The following is a 24,815-nucleotide window of genomic DNA, read 5'->3' as shown; positions in this document are numbered from 1 at the left end:
CCTGCTTGTGTTTCCTCTCTTGCGGTCTCTGTCAAATAAATATATAAAATCTTAAAAAGAAAAAATTGTGTATACTGGGGCACCTGAGTGGCTCAGTGGGTTAAGCATTTGTCTTGGGCTCAGGTTATGATCCCAGGGTCCTGCTCAGCAGGGAGCCTGCTTCTCCCTTGCTCTGCCCCTCCCCTCTGCTTGTGTCTGCATGCTCTCTCTCTCTCATATAAATAAATAAAATCTTTTAAAAAATGTGTATATACTTACTTGGTTTCCAACAGTTGTGTATTTTCTAATATAAGATTCTCAACTTCACGACCCATTCCTACCAAAAAAATTTCAAAAAATAAATAAAACCTTTCAAAAAATTATCAAAAATTATATAAATTTGTATTATAATAAACTAGATACCCAAATTTTAATTCATAAATTGTATCTATCCTTTAGTATTCTTTCTATAATTTCTTTTGATATATCTACTTGCATAGGTTATAATAATTACAATTATCCACCAAAAACCAAAGATTTTGTTAGCCAATTCTTTGTAACAGTCTGTATTTTGTTTCTCATAATTATTTCAATTGATCAAGACTTTTCTGCCGAACATTCTAAAAAGTAGCAGTAAAATATTTAGAGGAAAAAAAAGTGTAAGCATTAATACAGATCAGAAATCATTTCCAAATCACAGCTGGTATTTTAGGCTTTTGCCTAATAATTAGGTCTTACTAAGAAAGAACAGGCAGAAACAGGCCAAAGAAGGACGGAACCCCAATGCAGATGAAACCTTACCAAAGAAATTATGGTCTTAAAGCCCATGCATTCCATGTAAAGCAAAAACAAAGAACAAGAAATGTTTTATGTAAGAAACAGCATGAAAATAGATTATTAATCTGTAAAGTTTTATGCATGATATGAAATACACCTGGAATCACAGTGTTATGACTTAATGCATAATGATGTGCAAAAGATAGAAATTAAGATGATTTCCTCCATTCATAAGGATGTTCTCTGACATGTTATACCTAAAAAAATGCTTTACCAATTCTTTTGTGCGATGAAACTGAATAATTGGATTGAAAATCCCAAATCAATAATATAAAGTTTCCTTCAAAGTGTCACCTCTGAAATAATAATCAGTTATGACTTTACAGAATCCTTTTAATAATTTAATGAGGACTGTAAGGCAGAGTATTCAATGCAAGATTCAATGCAATGATCTTTAGGGAGAAGAAAGTTATTTAATTTGCTACTTATAAGAAACTAAAGAAGTAAAACAACACACTAGGGAAGGTATCTCAAAAAAATTACAAAAACAAAAAGGCAAAACAAAGCAAAGACCCACCATTCACTTATCCTAAGGTAATGTTGAAAAACTACATACAATGGAAGAAATATTATTCATATAACCCAGCTATACAGGAAGTCCTAAGAAAACTATATAAGGAAAAGGAGTTAACGTGTCCCTTGATTTTTTAAAAGGTAGTATTTCAAATAACTTAAAAGATAATTTAAAACCAGCCTAGGAATGCTAAAAATTGTATGCTCACATATGAACTCATACTTTGTCTGTATTATAATTATCTCAAATATTCTCAAAGATCAGTGTACTTCTACCATGAAGAACTAAATATCACATAGTAGCTTATTTAATCATCTATGTATTCTCCAAAGGGTGAAAATAAAGACAAACTAAAAAAGGTTTCCAAATTCCAATTCCAAAATGAATTTTGGCAAGATATGCTGAAATATCTGCTTTTGACTAACGTTAACTTTTAATAAAGATATACAGTCAGAAGAAATAGGTTTAGATTGGTTGAAAGAAGCTTATGTAATGACAATGTTTGCCATAAACTCTCAAGCATATAGGGAGATAAGCATAAAAGCTGAAAATATATGGAAGGCAAAAAAATAAATAAATAAAGTTGAGCAGAAAAAAATGATGAGAAAGCATTGCATGAGAACAGCAGCCAGGAACACCTTGCTTAAAAAGCAATAATAGTAAAGTATTTAAAAGCATACACACCAGAATATTCCCCTGGGTAAGCAGCCCAAGAGAAAAATGAATAAGAATCACAATTAGATTGTTTTCAGAAAGCAAGATCTCGGCTCATTTATTTCAATGAGAGGAGACAATAAAATTTAAAGGACGTAGAGAAACAAACACAATAAAGTGTAAATATTATAAATAAGAGAAAATTTTGAAATATGTATTCTATGGGAATCGTATTTTGATAATGTAGGTTTTAAAGTTTACACACTCTCAGTGAAGATTTCTCTCAAAATCTCGTGTATAAATTTAATATATATGTCAATAGGATTGTCCAAAATTTTCATTTTGAAATGTACTGATAAAAACTAACTTATAACTGTAAGAAAAACATAACTTGGAGGTAGCCCCATTTCTATTCAAGGTTTCAACCAAACATAAACTTAGGTCTGATTTGGAAACTTTAACTATTAAAAACATGCAAAAAACTGCCTGGCAGGTTTTAAAGTCACAAAAGTCTCATTTGGATTTTAGCATCAATGCTCAAGCTAGGTTCATAGTTGGGCCTCCAAATTATCTGTCAATCCCTTGAGAAAGCATGCACAATTTTATCTACCTATACATGCATTTTTTCAAAAGTACACTGCTTTCTTACAAATTCTTCCATAAAGGAGTTTTAATCCTAAAAGGTGAAGAATTACAGAATTAGAGGGGAAATAAAACCATTAGAACTATTTAGCAATCCATTCACTTAATTGCTGTGCTATGGTCCTAAAGACTCAATAGAAAGCAACAGATAAAGCTGTCTTGGCCACAGTGAGCTCAGAGCCTACCCAGAGAGGTGAGTACATACAAAATTACAGTAAAGTATAAAGAGTGGCACAGTAAAAAAAATGAGTGCCATGAGGATACATTTCAGGGACAACTAAGCTTTAACTAGGGGATCAAGGCAGAATTCCAATAGGAGGATATGCCATTTAAGAAAAGGCAAGGAGATTTATAAAGAGATATGCAGTTTTTATTTTTGTTTTTTAAAGAAAAGGGAGTAAAGAAGCCTTGGTGATTGCTTCTGAGAGAAGAAGGAGAGATTCCAAATGGAGAACTCAGTGGACGGTGAGGTATTCACAGAGACAGTATCTGCTGGACCAAGAACAGCCCTGAACAGAACAATGAACATAATGAACTGAGCTGTAGGCACATCAAATGTAAAGCCCTACAAATCACCTTAGAGGTGTCTCCTGGGCTGTTTCAAAATAACAGTCTGGGGCTCTAGAAAAAGATGCTGAAAGGAGACAAACACTGCAGAGCTATTTTCCATGAAAGCCTAGAAGCAAGGGCAAATAGGATTTCCCAAACAAAGAAGCGGGCCTGGAATACTGATATCCTCAAAGATGGGCAGAGGGAAGAGGATCCTGCAAAGACTGAAAAAGAATAGTCAAAGGCAGAAAAGTCTGTTTTCACAGAAATCCAGCAAAGATGGTGTTAAAGACAAATGTTATCTGAGAAGTCCTGTGAAAGAAGAGAGAAGGAACACTGGATATAGTAAACAAGGCTGTTTCACTACATGTGAGTGTGGGGAAGAATGCCCATATGGAGGACATGGGGATGAGATGCAAGTGGGAAAGGGGAAATCCTGACAGTTAAAAGCAGCTACACTTTCAAGAAGTTTACTTTGTTCGACCATGTATCACAACCATCTAGAATAGTGTCAGACACATAGCAGATACCTCCTCGGTATTGCTGCATAAAGATGTGACCAGAAATGGAAGGAAAGGGAGTGACAGGATATGAAGGTACGGGAAGGTACTGAAGATAGAGGTGCAGAAGAAGAGGAGGGCAGTACTTTCATTCTTAAGTGGAAAAGATTTGAACATGTTTAAATGACAAAAAAAAAAGAAGTAAAAATAGTGAAGTTGAAAATACAGAAAGATAATCAAGAGAAAGAAAATCCCAATAGGAGGATGGATGCCTTCCAAGTTCTAGGTACATGACTAAAGTGAATGGGAAAAGGATCAGTGAAAGTAAGAAAGTCAAGAGACAAGGACAAATGGGGGTGTGGAGGGCTTTACCTCTTTTATATAATTAAAAGCAGAAAAAATAATCTAAGTGTGGAATATATGCATAATGATTGCAAAAATGTATACCCTCAAACAAGAGAAGAGTTTTACAAAAATATATTACAGTAACACAGTAATCAAGAAATAAACAGAGTTACAGAAATGGGACTATGTATTTATCAACCCGAGTCAATTAAAGAACTTTGGGAAATAATTTTGGTGGTTTCACTATCTTCCATTTCCTCAACCACTATCATGAAATTGTACAGAAGAGAAGCCAGGGAACAACTAAGTGCCTTGGAAAGTTCATTTACCATCTTTGACCAAAAGGTATTCATGCAGGACTAAGTCACTACACTTAAGGTGATATAGTAAAAACTTCTAATCTGGAACATTCTAGAGATAAATATATCAATATCTACAAAAGGAAAAAGACACTAGTTTACACTCTATTTCTTATTTTCAAACTAGAAAGAAAACCAGAGTATTAGGATTTTGCTTTTAACCTATTCATTATGGTTAATTTTCTGACTTAAAGAATGGAAGTTTTCAGAAAACACAAGATTTTAAAAGAATACAATTATTTCTAAGTACTCTGTGGCTTCTTAACTCCACAAAAAGGAAAGTTTGGGATCACCAACCTCAAAAAATTATATTATTCAATACTGGAATATTAAGTAGCAGAATATACAAACCGAATTTAAAAGGATGCAGGAATTGGGGGGGGGCGTATATTGATTCTGGTGATTATACAACTCCAAGCTTTTGTTAAAGGTCAAAAAAATCCATCATAAAGAGTGATTTTTTACTGTACATAAATTTGAATATAAATTCAAATACTTAAAAATTCTTCTTTCCAGCATTTTTTGCACCTACCGTTCAAATATGCCAAGGGACTCAGTTTCATAAAAGAAACTTTTCATTCACAATTTAATGTTAACTAAAGTTAAAGTGTAAAATTAAAAATGGGGTGTTCCTTAAGAATTAATCTTTACCCCTCCTTGAGAAATGCAAACTCATTCAATTGCCTCCAGTACTTAACTTATACTCTAATGGTGGGAGTTTATGTCTAATTCAGGAAGTCTGATTTATAATAAACTTTCAATCTCTCTTACTAGATAGACTGTGAGTTCCATTTGGACAAAACTTATGTTTCCTTCAAAAAATACTTGAAACTTTCAAGAACTTAATGGCAATCAATAAATTTAACACAAAATAATGCAAGGAATCCCACTCCACAGTCACAAAAATTGACAAAAAGCACCTTTTGAGAACACTATAGTCTGTATTATAATTATACTAAAAGATACATAATAGATACATACATTTCTTCAAGGCTGGTATCTATTCCAAAGGCAAGGGTTTTTAATGCCATAAGGCTTTCAATCTCTGTAAGATCTTAAGTTATAAAAAGATACGCCAAAGCTGACATAAGTCAAAATCATGTAATTATTGTTCAAAGAGACTTCAGAGATCACCTAAAGCAGGAGTCTATACATTCTTTCTGTAAAGGGTCGGATGGTAAATATTTTAAGTCTTTGTAAGCCAAAGGATCTCTGTAACAGACTCCTTAACTCTGTTGTTATGTGCCAAAACAACTACAGACAATAAGTAAATGAATGAGAGTGGCTGTGTTCCAATAAAGCTTTATTCATACACACAGGAGATGCACTGGGTGTGGACCTATGAGCTACACAGTTTGCTCAACCCCTAAACTTGAATCCAGCTCCTTCATTTTATACACAAAGAAACTAAGGCCAGGAGAGGTTAAGCTCTTTGGCAAAGGTCACCAGATAAATAACGAAGAGCCAGTTTTTCAAACCAGTTGTTCTTCAACAACACAAATGCTAAAATGATTACCTTCCCTATATAGCTAAAACAGAATATTCTGTGAAATCTCAGAAAAAACAAGTATTACGTTTTCTTTTTTAATTAAAGTCAACAGAATTTAAAGAACTCTATAAGCCAGGAACTACCTATCAATCTATACATCTACACATCCACACATTTGGATGCACACACACACACATACACACACACAGATATACATCACTGTGTTCCTTATGTGTAATACAGTTCTTGGACTATAGCATGTATTCAATAAAATGTGCTGTATGAATTTCAAAATACAAATTAAAGTGCAATTCAACGAGAGGGATATCCATATATAAAGACGCTTTCATTTAAAGCTTTTACGATCTCAAAGAATACATTCCTATTAATTACCTGAAAGTGTAATAACTGTGTGCTACTGATCAGTTAGGGACATTTTAAAGGAATTTTTAATTAATTCATTTAAAAGATATATTTCTAAAACAGTATACTTCTTCAGATAAGCTATCATACCTAGTAAATCTGCTCCTTCATCCACATCTCCAATTAGGCCTGAGCCAGCTGAAGACAGTTCTTCAAAGAGAGATTCTGTATTACGATCAAAAGCTTTGTTTTCTATGCCTTTGGTGGGAGTGCTGTGCAACAGAAACAACACAACCAAATCAACATATATTACAGACTTTATCAACAGTGTAAAGTGAATACAATAGGCAAATAATTGTCCACTTGTTATTTACATTTAATACAAAATATAATTTTAAAAGATTTCGAAAAGGTTTCCTACAGAATTCCCATTAAACTCCACAGAAGGAACTGCTAAAGAAAATACAGAATGCTTATTTTTTGGTCAGTAAACACAAACAATAAATGACAGCTAACAGAGCACAACTCTGCCTTGTATCAGACATTATATAAGCACTTTACCTAGATTTCCTTACTGAATCCTCCCACCTACTCTACAAAGGAGGTACTATTATCCCAATTCTATAGAATAGGAAACCAAAGAGATGAAGGAATTTCCCAAGATCATCCAGCAAATGAGAGAAAGAGGAAGGATTCAAACCCAGACAGCCAAGTTTCAGAATTCAGGAGATTAACTAACTGTCATGTTTTATGTTGTCTGGATATAAAATGGCATGGACATTTTATTTTTGTAAATCTTTTTTTTTTTTTTTAATGGTCTCATTCATTTACTCGACAGACAGATCACAAGTAGGCAGAGAGGCAGGCAGAGAGGAGGAAGCAGGCTCCCCGCTGAGCACAGAGCCCGATGCGGGGCTCGATCCCAGGACCCTGAGATCATGACCCGAGCCGAAGACAGAGGCCTTAACCCACTGAGCCACCCAGGCGCCCCTGGGCATTTTATTTTTAAGGGCAATTATAGTATCTGTTAAAATTCAGAATACAAATACCATCTGATTCAAGAATTCACTGTCAAAAAAAATCCTACAAAAATCCTGTCCTAAGAAAGTAATTACAAGGGGCATCTGGGTGGCTCAGTGGGTTAAGCCCTCTGCCTTAGTAAACTCAGGTCATAATCCCAGGGTCCTGGGATTGAGCCCTTCATCAGGCTCTCTGCTCAGCAGGGAACCTGCTTCCCCCCTCTCCCTCTGCCTGCCTCTTGCCTATTTGTGATCTCTCTCTCTGTCAAATAAAAAAATAAAATCTTGGGCGCCCGGGTGGCTCAGTGGGTTAAGCCGCTGCCTTCGGCTCAGGTCATGATCTCAGGGTCCTGGGATCGAATCCCGCATCGGGCTCTCTGCTCAGCAGGGAGCCTGCTTCCCTCTCTCTCTCTCTCTCTCTGCCTGCCTCTCTGTCTGTCAAATAAAAAACAAAAACAAAAACAAAACAAAAAAAAATCTTTAAAAAAATAAAATCTTAAAAAAAGAAAGAAAGAAAATAATTACAAATGTAAAAGAATGGTCTGAGCAGCATTCTTATAGTAGCTAAAAGCTGAAATGACCTTAATGATCATTTATAGGTCAGAGAGAAGTTATGGATATACATAAATGTTAAAGATTTTTAACTTTACAGTTAAAAAATAAAGAAACCCATTATATAGAGGTGTTTTTTAAAAAAGCAAGGGGATGCCTGCGTAGCTCAGTGGATTAAATGTCTGCCTTCTGCTCGGATCATGGTCCCAGGGTCCTGGGATCAAGTCTCGTTTCAGACTCTTTGCTCACCAGGGAGCCTGCTTCTCCCGCTGCCTGCCTCTCCCCCTGCTTGTGCACACACACATTCTCTCTCTCTCTCTCTGACAAATAAATAAATAAATAATAAAAAGTAAGTTACAACACAGTGTATATAAGCCCTTTACAGCATGGAATATGCAAAGAAATGGGGAAATGTGTATGTTCGTGCTTTAATGTTATATTAATAGAAAAAAGTTGGGGTGCTGGGTGGTGCAGTTGGTTAAGTGTCTGACTCTTGGTTTTGGCTCAGGTCATGATCGCAGGGTCATGGGATGGAGCCCCATGTAGGGTTCTGTGCTCAGCATGGATTCTGCTTAGGGTTCTCTCTCCCTCTGCCCCCGCCCCTCTGGCATTCTCTCTAAAATAATAAATAAATCTTAAAAAAAAAAAGTTTGCACAGGACTTCCAGTTAAACGTGGTGGACTAAACATAGTCATTTTCCACCTATAGAACATAGGGAATAGAAAAAGAAATTGTAGCAGATGGAATGTGAACAAAACTGTGTAAGATGGAAAACAGGCAAACAGGAGAAAGTGATTTGACCAATCAGAAAAAGCTGAAACCTAAGCCACTAGCGTTTAGAGAGGAACTCAGCATGCTACCAGAACCTCTGAAAGGGCCAGGCACTGAAAGAACCAGCAATCTACAGAAAGATGCATGCAAGGGAGAACACAAAACAGAAGGCTGGGATGAAAGACAGCAGAAGAAGCAGTAAGAGAGAGATCCAGTCCTCCAGAACACAGACCGCCCTCCCCATAGCATTGCTCCCTAAACAACGGATGCCATATTTACATGTTAAAAGCTGGAAACCAGAGAATCAGCATCAATTACTTCAGTTCCAGCAAAACAGCCTTTAAAGAAGGTCTTTATTATAAAATAAAGAGTCCAAAAACAAATGCACTAAGACAGAAGCACTCAGAGCAAAAAGGAGACAACTCAAACAATAGAAAAAAAACGCAGAACAACAACAACTAATTTTTTTCAGACTAAACATTGTATTCACAAAAGAAGAGCAGGATGTTATAAAGAGTAATCTTAAGGTTTAGGGGGAAAAAAAAATCAATGAGGGTTGAAAGATAAAGTTGAAGAAATCATATGAAAGTTAGGACAAAAAAATAGAAGGGAGGAGGTGGAATTATGAGGATTAGTCCAGGATGTTCAATAGCTACCTAACAGATATTCCAGAAAGAAGAAAGGACAACAGTAAGGAGAAATAACAAAATTTCCTCTCTCTCTCTGCCTGCCTCTCTGTCTACTTGTGATCTCTCTCTGTCAAATGAATGAATAAAATCTTAAAAAAGGGGGGGGGCACCTGGGTGGCTCAGTGGGTTAAGCCGCTGCCTTCAGCTCAATCATGATCTCAGGATCCTGGGATCAAATCCTGCATCGGGCTTTCTGCTAAGCGGGGAGCCTGCTTTCCTCTCTCTCTCTCTCTGCCTGCCTCTCTGTCTACTTGTGATCTCTCTGTCAAATGAATGAATAAAATATTTAAAAAAAAAATTCTCAGAACTGGGAGATATGAATTTCCAGATGAAAGAACTTGCTACATATAAGATACAAAAGAAGACCCCTACATCAAGCACACAATCAATTAATTTTTTAAAAGATTTTATTTATTTATTTGAGAGAGAGAGAACAAGAGAGGGGAGGTCAGAGGGAGAAGCAGACTCTCCATGTAGCTAGGAGCCCAAAGCAGGGCTCGATCCCAAGATTCCGGGACCATGACCTGAGCTGAAGGCAGTTGCTCAACCAGCTGAGCCACCCAGGCACCACCATCAATGAATTTTTAAAGGGGAGGGGCACACGAGGGATAAAGTAAAGATCCTAAAAGCTTCCAGAGAAAATAAATGAAAAAGCAAGAACCCAAATGGCAACTCTCAAAACTCAACATGATAATGAAGCAACACCTTCACAATTCTGAAGGAAAACTTCTGAATATTTTCCAACCTAGAATTTCTGTTAGCCACTCAGCACTAAGCCTAAGATTCTCTCTCCCTCTCTGCCCCTCCCACTTGTGCTCTCTCTCTAAAATAAATCTATCTTAAAAAAGAAGCACCAGCAATAAGATGACTAGGGATCCTGGAAACAGAAGATACAACAGAGACAGAGATGACATGAATTCCCAGCGTGATGGTGAGGTCAAACACCAGGACCAGAGCCCATGACACCTGGGCTGGAAGATGCGAAAAGAAGACCTCAGGATAGAGGGTGCCAGGAAGCTGGCTTTACATTTGGCCATTTTGAGAGTGTTTACATTTATGATTCACAAGGTACCTCTCCTTGAACTAGCAATCGGTATGCAGAAGCCTAAGCAAACAAAACAAAACAAAAATCCAAGAGGTTTTACTAATTCCAGAAAAACAAAGTTGCACAAGATAGGAAATATAATCACAGCATATTCTGTGGCTAACCTGTGATCAGTATCTATATAGTCATAATGATTTAAAAAATGAATGTTAATGTAACAAAGACTGAATTATATTGAGAGGATGAAAGGAAGGATGGTGGTTTAAGGAGCTGTACACTTGTCATCTTTCACTATAAGGTCCACACCTAGTATCACAGCATTTCTAAAACCAGAGTTCCTCACCTGATCCACAGAATACAGAAAAGGATCTAAGTGACAATCTTCTCAATGCTACATGCACAAGAGTGCAGCTAATTCATTATACAGAAGAAGCCTTGGGGCATTAAGACTTATTTTCTCACAGAATCCCACCTGTGAACAGAAGGAACAAGGAAAAGAAGCACAAGGATGTGACTTAGATACCTGAGGAAAAACAGCAAAAGAGAACTAAGATGTGGCTGCCGCCACCGTCACATCCACAGTCATGGGGAAGCACGAGTTCTCCAGGGACATGACTCGTGAAGACCGCTCTAAGGTGGTCAGTCAGGTGCTCAACAAGCTGGCAGGAGTCGAGTTTGACAAGGACCTGCCCAACAGGAAGGCCTGCATCAGCTCTGAGAGTGTGGACACTCTGCTGGAGACCCTGGAGAAAGAGGAAAGGCTGGTTCTAACCTTGGCCCAAAGTAGCCATGGCCTAGAACCCTGGGCCTAAGAAGGGCAAAAGGGGGCAGAACGCTGACCCTCTCCTGCCCTCCAGACAGACCTGGGGCCTGGCAGTCCTGCTCAGGGACGGGTGTTCCTGCAGACACCCTCCTTTAGCCTGCTGGCCCTCCCCAGCATCCCTGCAACGAAGCTGAGCCACTTTTGTTGAGAAAAAAAAAAAAGAGAGAATGAAGTGAGAGACACTGCCTCTTGAGAATGGGACTAAGGGGTGGGTAGGGGCAAGGGACTACTACTGCCCTTCATATTTTGAATTATTACCATTTGACCTTACTATTAGACTTACATGCGTTAGTCTAATTAAATTTATTTTTTCATTTTTAAAGAGGTTCAGGATGACAAACTGAAACTGCTAATAAGTGGCTGTGTCTCCTTAGGAAAGGACAGATGAAAAGCAAATTTTACTTCTTACACTCTGCATTGTTTTCTTTTTTCTTTCTTTTTTTTTTTTTCTTTTTAAAGAGAGAGGGTGCACGTGCCAGTGGTGGGAGAGGAGGAGAAATAGGGAGAGGGAGTGAGAACATCCCAAGCAGGCTCCACACCCAGAGCAGAGACAGACACAGGGCTCACGGCTCAACGCGGGGCTCTGATCTTATAGGCCCTGAGATCATGACCTGAGGCAAAATCAAGAGTCAGACACTTAGCCAACTGTGCCACCCAGGTGCCCCTGCGTTGTTTACATTTATAAATAAATAATAAAAAATATTTTCACAGGACAAGGCCTTTGGAATCAGAGTCCTAGATTGAATGGCAGCTCTACTTGCTGACTAGGTTGTTTGCCAAGTTATTACACATTTCTGAGCTTCCTTAACTGTAAAATGGGGATGAAGACATTGACTTCATAAGGTTGTAATTAAAATTATATTACATGATGATGATGACAATAATACTAACATTTATTCAACTGGGCCCTTTGCCAATGATTTAACATACCTTGATTGATTTAATCATAATCATCTGAGGTATTATCACATTTCCTTTTTATGAAGGAGAAAATACATGTCAGATTCAAATCCAAGGCAGTATTTGAACCCACACAGTCTTACTCTAGGTTCATGCTTTTAAGCACAACTGTAGTGATCAATAAATGGCATGTATTTTTATAGTCATTATTATTAAAGGATAAATGTTATGGAAGAAATTAAAAGAAACACAGTAGCTCCTGCTTGAAGTTCCCGAACATCCATACACTTTAGAATACCTTGATTAAGATGATAGGTAACAATTCTCTTCCCAACACTAAACAGGCTCACCATGTAATGAAACCAATTTCTTCCAATAATGAGATCATTACAGTTTGATTTTTTTTTTTGTTTTGTTTTGTTTTGAATAGGCTCCACACCCAACATGGGGCTTGAACTCACAATCCTAAAATCAAGAGTTAACTGCTCTACTGACTGAGCCAGCCAGGCATCCTGAAACCATTACAGTTTTGAAGTGAGTACATATGCTTCTTCCTGATCTGGCAGAAGGAACAAAGGTTGCTCAAATTGTTACTTCCCCTACTCCTGTTTCTATATTTCCTCAAATTCCAAAAAGTATTGGTTACATCTTGGCTGTCTTCTTCCTCTATCCTTCTATATGCTCCTAATCCCTGATGCTGCAAAGGCAACATTTCACCACAAAACATTTCGACCACTTACAATGTCCAGTTTAAAAAATGGAAACTAGAATATAATATTAATATTTCTTCAGCAAAACATTTGAATGCCCTTTATTTCTGGCAAGAGACCAGAGAATAACAGTATGCTTCTCGGAGAGGGGAAAGAAAGGATAAAAATGTCTTCATCTTAAAAAAAAAAAAAAAAAAAGTCGTCATCTGACATTGACAGTACCTTGAGCCTTTATATCCACTGAGATCCTTGTCCATATCCAACTCAGGAGTGGATTCAATGATTGCTTGAACTTCTGACTTCTCTTCATTTTCAGCCGAGCCTTGGGAAAAGGACAAGATGACATAAATAATGCATGTATCCCATACTGACCCTAATATGAAAATCCTGTTGTTTCAATGGTTATAAATACATCATTTGATCATAAAATAAATTTAAGGTTGAGTTCTAGGAAACATGGGGTTAGATAAGATATCATATATTCTAAACAGTGAGTATCAGAAACTGATAAATAACCAAAGTTTTTACTTGTATTTCTTGGGACACAGTCCATTTTATCCTAGGGCAGAACTCCTTGTTTGTTTATTTACTAATTTAGGTGTGAAATACAGAGAAATTAAAGATGAAGACTACTGTCCTACCTTTCAGGCTCTCCATTCCCCGAGCTCCCCAAATGTCTCTCAAAAACATTGATCATCATCCCTTTTAAGCTTACTGATAATTCAGTATGATTTTATAAATCTAAAGTAGTAACACACCTAAGATGTATCTTTTCACACCCACATGATCTTTACCAGAAAGTAAAGAACTAGCATCACTCACCTGTTGATACATTTCTAGTTTCTTGGGCTACCTGTACTTCAATATGCTTGCTTATCTCTGATTTATTTGGTGTATCTGCAACCTTCACAAATCCTTCATTATCCTCCTTTAAGGGAGTATCAGTAGGAAGTGTGGCCACATCTGACGCAGCTGTTGATGCTGGAGTAGTAGCTTTAGATCCTCCTTGGCTAACATCAGAAAGTTCATCCTAAAAATAAAAAGAATTATTGAGGCAGGTTGTGCCTGGTTGGTTCAGTCAGTTAAGCAGCCAACTCTTGATCTCAGCTCAGGTCTTGATCTCAGGGTTTTGAGTTCAAGCCCTGTGTTGGGCTCTACACTGGGCATGGAGCTTATTTAAAAAAAAAAAAAATCATGGGGAAATCTTTAAATGATTAATTTATTTTGAACCATTTTCTTAAATGGGTTAAGGAAAAAACTTGCAGAGAAAAAAAAATTCTATTAAAAAACACTAATAGAGGCACCTGGGTGACTCAGTTTAGCATCTGCCTTCAGCTCAGGTCATGATCTCAGGATCTTGGGACAGAGTGCCAAGTTGGGCTCCCTGATCAGCAGGGAAATCAGCTTCTCCCTTTCCCTCCGCCCCTCCCAACACCACTCACTCTCATGGTCTCTCTCTCAAAAAACAAAATCTTAAAAAACAAAACCAAAAAACATCAAAACAGCAGGGAATAAGAAGATTCTGAATCTCACGAGAGATTCAGAGTTTTGTACAGAAACATCCTGCATTCAGATCATCTGAAATACTGTTAAAAGGGCAGATTCTAAGCCCAACTCCAATCTTTAGGCAGTGAGACCAAGTAATCTGCACTTTAAAAAGAAATCCAGGTGATATATATATACTCATCAAAATGATAATTACTACTCCAGGATCCACAAATAGTCTTCAGGGACACATTCAGACTGAATTTTATGCAAAAATTTGTGGAGAATGCACTTTTCTGGAGGAAAAAAATCTACAACTTCTATCAGGTTTTCAAAGAGGTTTGAAGCCCCCAAATAATTAAAAACAGTTGTCCAAAAACTGAATTGCTAGGTGGTATATCTGAAACTAATGTAACATTGTGTGTCGATTATACTTCAATAACGGAGGGCGGGGGAGTAGGGGAGGGGATTTTTTTTAAATACCAAAAAAAAAAAAAAAAAAGAGGGGCACTTGGTGGGCTCAGTTGGTGGAGTATGTGACTCTTGATCTCAGGGTCATTAGCTCAGGCCCCATGTTGGGCATAGAGCCTACTTAAAAAGAAAAACAAACACAGTTGTGCAATGGCTACCGATAATGAGGCAGCTCTTTTAGAGCAAAGTACCCAGGTCTTTAAAAAAATAAATAAATAAAAGAAATAAAATAAAAAATAAATAAAAGAAAAGAACCTAGGGCAACTGGGTGGCTCAGTAGGTTAAGTGTCCAACTCTTGGTTTTGGCTCAGGTCATGATCTCAGGTTCGTGAGATAGAGCTCTGTGTTGAGCTATGTGCTAAAAGTGGAGTCTGGGATTCTCTCTCCCTCTCCCCCTCAAATAAATCTTTAAAAAAAAGAGAGAGAGAGAACCTGACAAAAAGTTTACAAGTAGTAGGAGGAGGAGAAAGAAGAAGAATTAGGGTAAATTAGTGAGTTTACCATTCACTAACTGTTCGACCTTGGGTAAGTTACATATTCTTTCTTTATCTATTTCTTATTTGTAAAATAGAGATAAGGTACCTAATTAATAGATTATAAATTATTCTACATAAAGATTATAAAGTGTTCACACATACTGAGTGTTCAAAATGTTAGCACCTGGGATACCTGGGTGTCTCAGTCAGTTAAGCATCAGCTTCAGCTCAGATCATGATCTCAGTGTTCTGGGGATTGAGCCCTACATCAGGCTCCCTGATCAGTGGGGAATCCTGCTTCTCCCTCTCCCTCTTCCCTCTGCTTGTTCTCTCTCTCAAATAAATAAAATAAGTGAAAAACAAAGGTTTTGCAATTTTTATATAGCAAATAAAGCAGTATGTTACACACAACTGAGAATTTTGGAAATGCATGCTTTTGGCCTAAAGCAAAAAGAATATATAAACGTATTAAGTTATGCTACTGTGGTGGAGGATGATTTTTGGGGACTTTTATTTTCGTCTTCAAAATTTTATTTAATTTTTAAAGCACATTGTTAAAAATGTTACAGCTATAAAAATAATGAAACAGAATCCATATCATTAAAAAAAAAACACTATGCCAATCAAAATTACATACATAATCTAAGCTTTATATTATGCTATCTGGGGGCACCTGGGTGGCTCAGTGGGTTAAGCCTCTGCCTTCGGCTCAGGTCATGATCTAGGGGTCCTGGGATCGAACCCCGTATTGGGCTCTCTGCTCAGCAGGGAGCCTGCTTCCCCCTCTCTCTCTGCCTGCCTCCATGCCTACTTGTGATTTCTCTCTCTCTGTCAAATAAATTTTAAGAATCTTAAAAAAAAAAAAAAAAGAAAGAAATTCTATATTATGCTATCTGAGGAATCTGTCTTAGGTCCTGAGAAGTCAGAGAGTGTTCAAATTAAAATTTAAATTTTAAATTCTATTCAAGTATAAGAAAACATTTTCAGCATGCAGTCAACTACCTGTGCTATGGTGGAAAGAAATGACAATGACTTCAAACCCCTCAGATTGTTTTTCAGAGTAGTCTCTCATGGTTCACCTCCCCTTCCAATTTGAAGTGGCGGGGGGGTGGGAGGTTGGGGTACCAGATGGTGGGTATTATAGAGGGCACAGCTTGCATGGAGCACTGGGTGTGGTGAAAAAATAATGAATAATGTTTTTCTGAAAATAAATAAATTGAAAAAAAAAAAAAAAGAAATAACAAAAAAAAAAAAAAAAAAGAAATGACAATGAAAGCAACCACACTTGGGGAGTTTATCACCAAAATACTTAGCTTTATAACATTAAAACATTTTCATGTTTCATCTCCATTCATTTACTATCATGAATTTTGATGGAGCACAAAATTCACTATCAAGAGTGGCTGAATGTGGGGCACCTGGGTGGTTCAGTGGGTTAAACCTCTTCCTTCAGCTCAGGTCATGGTTTCAGGGTCCTGGGATCAAGCCCCGAATCGGGCTCTCTGCTCAGCGGGGAGCCTGCTTCCCCCTCTTTCTCTGCCTGCCTCCCTGCCTACTTGTGATATCTCTCTGTCAAATAAATTTTTAAAATCTTAAAAAAAAAAAAAAAGGAGTGGCTGAATGAATACAAAACCAATTACCAGATGAGAATGCAGGGTGACATGAATTATGACAGCAAATCAAGAGCTCTTCATCCAGAAGATGTGATTGAGAGATTATATATATATAATGGAATATTACTCAGCCATGAAAAAGAATGAAACCTTGCCATCTGCAACAAGAATGGAGCTACAGAGTGTTATACTAAGTGAAATAAGCCATTGAGAGAAAGACAAATAACATGATTTCACTCATACATGGAATTTAAGAAACAAAACAAATGAGCAAAGGAAGACAAAAAGAGAGAGAGAGAGAGACAAACCAAGAAGCAGCCTCTTAACTATACAGAACAAATAGTTACCAGAGGGAGGGTGGGTAGAGGTATGGGTGAGTAGATGGAAAGGTATTAAAGAGTACTTTTATCCTGAGGAGCGCTGAGTAATATACAGAACTGCTGAACCACTATATTGTACATCTGAAACTAATAGAACACTGTATGCTAACTGGAATTAAAATTAAAAAAAAAAAAAAAGACTTTTTTATCCTTTCAACAGTGCCCCACAGCCCACTCTTCAACCCTACCCCAGACTCTGAGGGTTGTTTTTTTCTTATTTGTCTATTTGTAAATGTTGAGGGGTGTAAAATGTCACAGAGTGTGAATGCCATACCAGCATAAGTTACCCACTGAAGAGGCTGAGTATCTTGGCCCTAGTGACAAGCCTGAACTCTAACACATGGTTAGAACCCAGGTGTTTACCGAAGACCTTCATCCTAGAAAATTCCCGCTATTTTCAACTTCTGAGTTTATATTATACTTGGACTTGAAAAAATAACTGGTCAGCAACCAATTGTTTTATTGCTCATCATCATTTTAAGAAACACACATATCCACAACCGATAATGATCCATTTACCAAAAAAAAAATCTCCCCTGAGATTTTGAATCTATCAAAGGAAAAATAAAACAGTATACCCATGTTAGCATATGATACTTACCTAAAATGAATTTTCAGTGGCATGGGAAAGTCCTTAGGTGTTAAATTGGAAAATATATATATACTTTTAAAGAAATAAAATGTATATATGACATCATTTATAACAGCAAAAAACTGCAAACAACTTAAATGCTCCACAATAGGAGATTAAGCAAACTACTTACAGATCCATAGAAGAGAATAGTATGCAGCAATTAAAAACTGTGCTGCAGAAGGTTCTTTACTGAAATGGAAAATACTCAAAATATTTTGCAAAGATGCTGGGGATTAAAACAATTCAGTATGGGGGCGCCTGGGTGACTAGTCAGTTAAGCGCCTGCCTTTGGCTCAGGTCATGATCCCAAGGTCCTGGGATCGAGCTCACGTCAGGCTCCCGGCTCAGCGGGAAACCTGCTTCTCCCTTTCCCTCTGCCACTCTCCCTGCTTGTGCTCTTGCTTTCTGTCAAATAAATAAATAATATCTTTTAAAAAATAAAAAATAGTAGTAATAATTTGAGGTCCATTTTTTTCTTTCTTTCTTTTTTTTTTTTTTATTAAAGTAAGCTCTATGCTGGTGTGCCTGGGTGGTTCAATTAAGTGTCTGATTTCAACTCAGGTCATGATCTTAGGGTCCTGGGATCAAGCCTCACATCAGGCTCCCTGCTCAATGGGGCTCTCCCTCTCCCTCTCCCCCTGGCCCCCACAAGCTCATGCTCTATCTCAAATAAATAAAATCTTTAAAAATAAATAAAGAAAGAATGAAGTAAGCTCAAGCCAAACATAAGGCTTGAACTCATGACTGTGCAACCAAGTCACATGCACCACTGACTAAGCCAGCGAGGTCTGTCCCTTCAAGTCTATCTTGTACTTGTCAATTGTCTCTCAAGTAAAAGTCAAGAAGAGAAATGATTGCTTCTTCCTCCCTATCACCCCACCCCCAATGTCCAGTTACTTCAATCTTAAAAAAAAATTACTTAGTGGGGCAAGTGGATGCTCAATGGGCTATGTGGCTGCCCTCAGCTGATGACACTGCAGTCCTGGGATCAAGCCCCATGTCCGGGGGCTCCCTGCTCCGTGGGGAGTCTGCATCTCCCTCTCCCACTGGCCCGCCCCCTGCTCCTTCTCTTTCTCTCTCTCTTACTCTCTCTTTCTCAAATAAATAAAATCCTTAAACAAATTTACTTAGTAATTAAACAGTTCACAACATAAAAAGTTTGACAAAAAATCTTCCTCCCCAAATGCCCCTGTGGATCTGGGAGTACCAAACAAAGCAGACAAGAGAGCTGAACCTAAACCAGGAAAAGGACTGGGCCATCTTAGGGATTCTAAAGGTTTGGGACTATAAGGAAGTGGTAAATTAGGATCTGCTTAGAAGAAAATTTTAAATTTGTCATGGGCTATCCAAGTAACATGAGATTTATTTATCTGTAACTTACCTTTTATAGTTTTACCATATAAAAATATTTTATACTCATTAAAATAGCTCACTGTGTGGGTTGTACTTCTGGATCTCAGGGAGAGCTGAGGAGAGAAAAGCTCTGAAATTGAAAATCATTTTCAAAAGAGGCATTTCTCGTTGGTCTCCCAGGCAGTGGTGACATAATCCTCCAAGATTAGTAGGAAAGGACTGACATGACAAGTCTCTGCTACAGTGTTTGGTTGGAGGCACCGTATTCTTATATGGAAGAAATTATGTCATTCTGCGACTAACAATGCCTCCAATTAAGAAACAATGAAGAAAGACAAATCTAAATGTTAATCTTTTAAAAGATAAAGTATATCACTTTTAGTCTCAACAGTAAGCTTGTAAGATACCAAGTGCAAAATAATAGAAAATTCTTGGGGCACCTGGGTGGCTCAGTCGATTAAGCATCTGCCTTGGGCTCAGGTCATAGACCCAGAGTCCTGGGATCAAGTCCCCCCACCCCCAAAATCCCTGCTCAACGGGGAGCCTGCTTCTCTGTCTCCCTCCACCCCTTCTCCCGCTCATGCTCTCTTTCTCTCAAATAAATAAGAGTAAAAAAGAAAAGAAGATGGTAAATTTTATTCTGTATGTACTTACTACATACAAAAAAGAAAATAGGTGTCATTACTTTTAGCTTCACTTGAGATACTATGGTGAAAGCTATCTGGCCTTTGTGCCATTTTCTTACTGGCTTTAGATATCAGGCTAAAAGTCTATAAGCCTTTACAAAATACTTTCAGTTTTTCCATTCATCGAATGCCTCCCTCATGTGCTCAGTCCTGCACAGAATATTTATGTCATGTGTTAGTCAGCATCCTTTAACTATTTATGTTCTGAGAGACCATAAGTTTAACTAAAAAAGAAATTATCTACGGACAACTTAGAAATGGGGGGAGTGGGGCCTTGAGGTGGCGCAGTCAGTTTAGCATTTGTCTCTCGGTTTCGGCTCAGGTCATGTATCTCTGGGGTTGTGAGATCGAGCCCCACATTGGGCTCCACACTTAGCATGGCGTTGTTGTGATTCTCTCTCCCTCTCCCTTTGCCCCTCCTCTCACTCCTGCATGAGCACACTCTCTCTTGATCAATAAAATCTTGACAGGGGGCGCCTGGGTGGCTCAGTGGGTTAAAGCCTCTGCCTTCAGCTCAGGTCATGGTCTCAGGGTCCTGGGAACAAGCCCCCATTGGGCTCTCCACTCAGCAGGGAGCCTGCTTCCCACCCTCTCTCTGCCTGCCTCTCTGCCTACTTGTGATCTCTGTCTGTCAAATAAAATATAAAACATAAAATAAAATAAAATAAAATAAAATCTTGACAGAAGTAAAGAAAGGCTCCAGTGTAGAGCTTTCCTAAGTAGCCTGCCTGCCTTCATTTGAAATAAGCTAAATAAAGGGGCAAGCAACCCTATTACATAAGCTTGTTTTTTATGATTCAAAGATTTTAAGCCTAATGAAAGAAAAGACAAAATTACAAAAACCAGCCCCATGCATCCCCACTCTAACATTTAGCACCTTATATTTTAATTTTTATGTATATATTTCTTTCCCCACAAGTAAAAGTAAAATGTCTAAAGCAGTGGTTAAGCTCTCTTGATTCGCAACTCTATGGCATAACAGAACCACAAAATTCTATGTGTACATATATTTTCTGGAAAGTTTCATTAATTATGATTCCTAAAGGACTTTGTGACCCAAAGAAACACTAAGAACCCTAATTCTAGACACAATTAGATGAAATAAATCTAGATGTGGGGTGCCTGGGTGGCTCAGTGGGTTAAAGCCTCTGCCTTCAGCTCAGGTCATGATCCCAGGGTCCTGGGATCGAGCCCCGCATCGGGCTCTGCTCGGCGGGGAGCCTGCTTCCTCCTCTCTCTCTGTCTGCTTCTCTGCCTACTTGTAATTAACCTGTAGGTTTGAGAAAATTATGATTATTAAAGGAGAGGTATAAATGTCCTAACCTTGAGGGTATTTTTGAAGAAAGAGGACACTTTCACTGTCACAGATCAGCTGAAGGGTTTCCATGGACCTGGGTGGGTAGGGGACCTAACCCACAGTGAGTGGGGGAAAAAGCCTTGTTCGTATATCCTGAATGCCCAGGGTATCAAGCCTGACATGAAGAAGGCTCACAACAGATGTTTGCTGACTAAAGCTGAACAGTGCCCTGACCAAAGCTTAAGAAATCTGTTCAGCCAGGGAGACAGCCTACAGTATAATGACACACTGGGGCTGTCTCCAGGATCCGCACGAATTATATACATTATGTCCTGAGGAAGGTATTTGTGCAAATTTGTGCAAGGGTATTTGTGTGTCCCCTACCTAAAGCTGGATAGATGGAAACAGGCTGAATTTTCATAGGATTTACTTACATTTTCTCTACTTTATCTTATTGTTAAAGATTTTATTTATTTGGGGCACCTGGATGGCTCAGTGGGTTAAGCCTCTGCCTTCGGCCCAGGTCATGATCCCAGGGTCCTGGGATCGAGCCCCACGTCCGGCTCTCTGCTCAGCGGGGAGCCTGCTTCCCTTCCTCTCTCTCTGCCTGCCTCTCTGCCTAGTTGTGATCTCTGTCTGTCAAATAAATAAATAAAATCTTTAAAAAAAAAAAAGATTTTATTTATTTGACAGAGAGAGCGAGCATGCATGTACACAAGCAGGGGAACAAGAGGCAGAGGGAGAGGGAGAAGCAGATTCCCCTGCTGAGCATGAAGCCCGACATGGGGCTCTCCATTCCAGGACCCAGGGATCATGACCAACTGACCGAGAGGCACCCTCCTCTCCTTTATTTTAAAATGCTGTCTTTAGGGGAGGAATAATTTATAGATTACAGTAAAGAACTAGCAACCACCACAGAAACAATGTTCTCTTGTATTTCAGTGAAAAACATCAGTAGTTTTTCAAACTGAGCACTAGATGTCTTAATAATAGCAGCTGAATAAGTAACCAATAGTTAATTGAGTTTCTATACTTTTTGTACAGTGAGTTGAAACACCATTCTCACCTCCTGTTCTACAGCCTTCAGCGGTTCAGGACTACTGCTAACCTGGGAAGAAGGAAAGAATATACAAGAGAAAAGAAGATCCTGTATTTACTAGGTGTTAGCATATTTCTAAGTATCTTTGGCTTGCTCTAGCTCTCAGGATAATAAGATATTTGTAATCTACTATGTTAAAATGAGGGCTTGGGATTTTTTGGGTTTTTTTTTAAGATTTTATTTATTTATCAGAGAGAGAGAGGGAAAGAGAGCGAGCACAGGCAGACAGAATGGCAGGCAGAGGCAGAGGGGGAAGCAGGCTCCCTGCTGAGCAAGGAGCCCGATGTGGGACTCGATCCCAGGACCCTGGGACCATGACCTGAGCCGAAGGCAGCTGCTTAACCAACTGAGTCACCCAGCCGTCCCGGGGGGTTTGTTTTGATTTGGCTTAAAAACATCTCCTTCAAGCTCCTCAAAAAGCTGAAAACAGAGCTCCCCTATGACCCAGCAATCGCACTACTGGGTATTTACACTAAAGATACAAATGTAGTGATCTGAAGGGACACCTGAACCCCAATGTTCATAGCAGCAATGTCCACAATAGTCAAACTATGGAAAGCGCCCAGATGTCCAACACCGGATGAATGGATAGAGAAGATGTGGGGTGTGTGTGTGTGTGTATAGACACATACATACACATACAATGGTATACTACTTAGACAACAAAAAATGAAATCTTGTCATTTGCAGTGATGTGGATGCAACTAGAGGGTATTATGCTAAGTGAGGTAAGTCAGAGAAAGACTAATTACCATATGGTTCCACTTGCATGTGGAATTTAAGAAACAAAATAGAGGAGTATGGGGGAAAGGAGGGAAAAATAAAGTAAGACGAAATCAGAAAGAGAGACAAACAACAAGAGACTCTTAATCATAGGAAACAAACTGAGAATTACTAGAGGGGAGAGGGTGGAGGATGGGGTAACTGGGTGATGGACTTTAAGGAGGACATGGGATATAATAAGCACTGGGTATTACGTAAGACTGATGAATCACTGACCTCTACCTCTGAAACTAATAATACATTATATGTTAATTAACAGACTTTAAGTCTTTAAGAAAGTACAAGACACATACACGAAATAAGATAAAAACACCTCCTTCAACCCTCTAGTTTAAGAGATATGGTTCAGGGGCCACATGTCTTTTTTTTTTTTTTTAAGATTTTATTTATTTATTTGACACAGAGAGAGAGACAGTGAGAGAGGGAACACAGAGAGAGCAGGAGTGAGAGAGGGAGAAGCAGGCTTCCCGCCGAGCAGGGAGCCCAATGCAGGGCTCCATCCCAGGACCCTGGGATCATGACCTGAGCCAAAGGCAGATGCTTAACGACTGAGCCCCCAGGGCTCCCCCCTTTTTAAATACTTCAGTTATTTATTTATCAGAGAGAGAGAGAGAGTCCCTGCACAAGCAGGGGGAGCACCAGAGGGAGAGGGAGAAACGGGCTCCCTGTTGAGCAGGGAGCCTGATGCAGGGCTCCATTCCAGGACCCTGGGATGACGACCTGAGCCACCCGGGCGCCCTGAGACAAATGTTTCTCTTAAAACACAAAGCAACCAGAAGCTCTAAATATTCTTGGTCTGGAAACTCATCAAAGTCTTCTTGAAAGATTAAAATATGGCTGTGGGCTCTCTGTTAATTCTCTCAAAAAGCCACAGATAAGCAAGGCATGATTCACTTCATAGAAACCAGACCGCCTCTCAAGGTTTGTTTACATGATCTCTGCTTCTGGGTTATCATCATCTTTAACCCTTCTCAACTATTCAATTTATCAAATGCTGGTGGGGGATTGGGTGGCTCGCTCTCTGTATAAAAATGGAAAGACTGCAAACACACATTTTTTCATGAAAAACAAAAAGTAGGAAAATACTTAAAGCAAATAGCATTTATCTTACAAAGATATTATGAGTGTGTATTATCTATGTGCATATGTAAAAGAAAAAGGTCTAAAGGATAGATATACCAACTACTCATAATGCGTAAGGGAAAGTAGTGGAACTTAGAGTTGGAGAAACTTTATTTTTGGTCTAGATTGTTTAATATTATTTAAAATTGGGAAACTGCATTAACATTTAAAAATTAATCCTGTTTTATAAAATATTTGGACTCTGAGAACACTATAATATCACTTCTAGTATCTGGCATAGTGGGCACTCAATAAATATTATATAATGCAAAAAGAAGGTAATTTGTTTTCAACAGGTAATTATTAAAGTTATTTTTCTTATTCTAAAAGCTTGTTTAAATATTTAATATCAATAAGAATATAATAAATGCTTATGTTGTCAATTACTTCAAAAGAAGCCACCTTTGAAACACAAGCTTTAAAAACCATCATTTTCAGATAGTATTATTTAGATATTTACCAATTTCCATTCTCAACAAACATTAGCATCTTAGGCAACACACAACCCAGTAAATATCTCAAAAAGAAAAAAAAAAATCTCACTTTAAACACCCACTAAGAAAGATCTGGTTCCAGTCCCCTGTATCTCACAATTTTGTCAATTATACCTCAACAAAGATGAAGGAACGAATGAACAAATGAATAAATAAATAGGGAGAAAATACTAAAAAATTAA

At 38.3% G+C, this 24,815-nt stretch overlaps 1 protein-coding gene across 8 annotated transcripts in view; it reads right to left on the bottom strand.

Annotated features, from left to right (window-relative positions):
• Positions 1-24,815, bottom strand: part of SPAG9 (sperm associated antigen 9) — a 140,620-nt gene that overhangs the window by 38,801 nt on the left and 77,004 nt on the right. For 4 of the 8 annotated variants that reach the window (XM_044248661.1, XM_044248663.1, XM_044248665.1 and 1 more), the window contains 5 exons: positions 13,563-13,770; positions 12,963-13,062; positions 6,382-6,503; positions 2,015-2,026; positions 259-316 (listed from right to left, as the gene is read on the bottom strand). In XM_044248661.1, the coding sequence (XP_044104596.1) occupies positions 259-316; positions 2,015-2,026; positions 6,382-6,503; positions 12,963-13,062; positions 13,563-13,770 (500 nt within the window). The remainder of the gene's footprint in view (positions 1-258; positions 317-2,014; positions 2,027-6,381; positions 6,504-12,962; positions 13,063-13,562; positions 13,771-24,815) is intronic. The other 4 variants (XM_044248662.1, XM_044248664.1, XM_044248666.1 and 1 more) reach the window with 1 other exon arrangement.

Source organism: Neovison vison, chromosome 5 (assembly GCF_020171115.1).
Source record: "Neovison vison isolate M4711 chromosome 5, ASM_NN_V1, whole genome shotgun sequence".
NCBI lineage: Eukaryota > Metazoa > Chordata > Mammalia > Carnivora > Mustelidae > Neogale > Neogale vison.
This window is presented reverse-complemented; position numbering and strand designations above follow the sequence as displayed.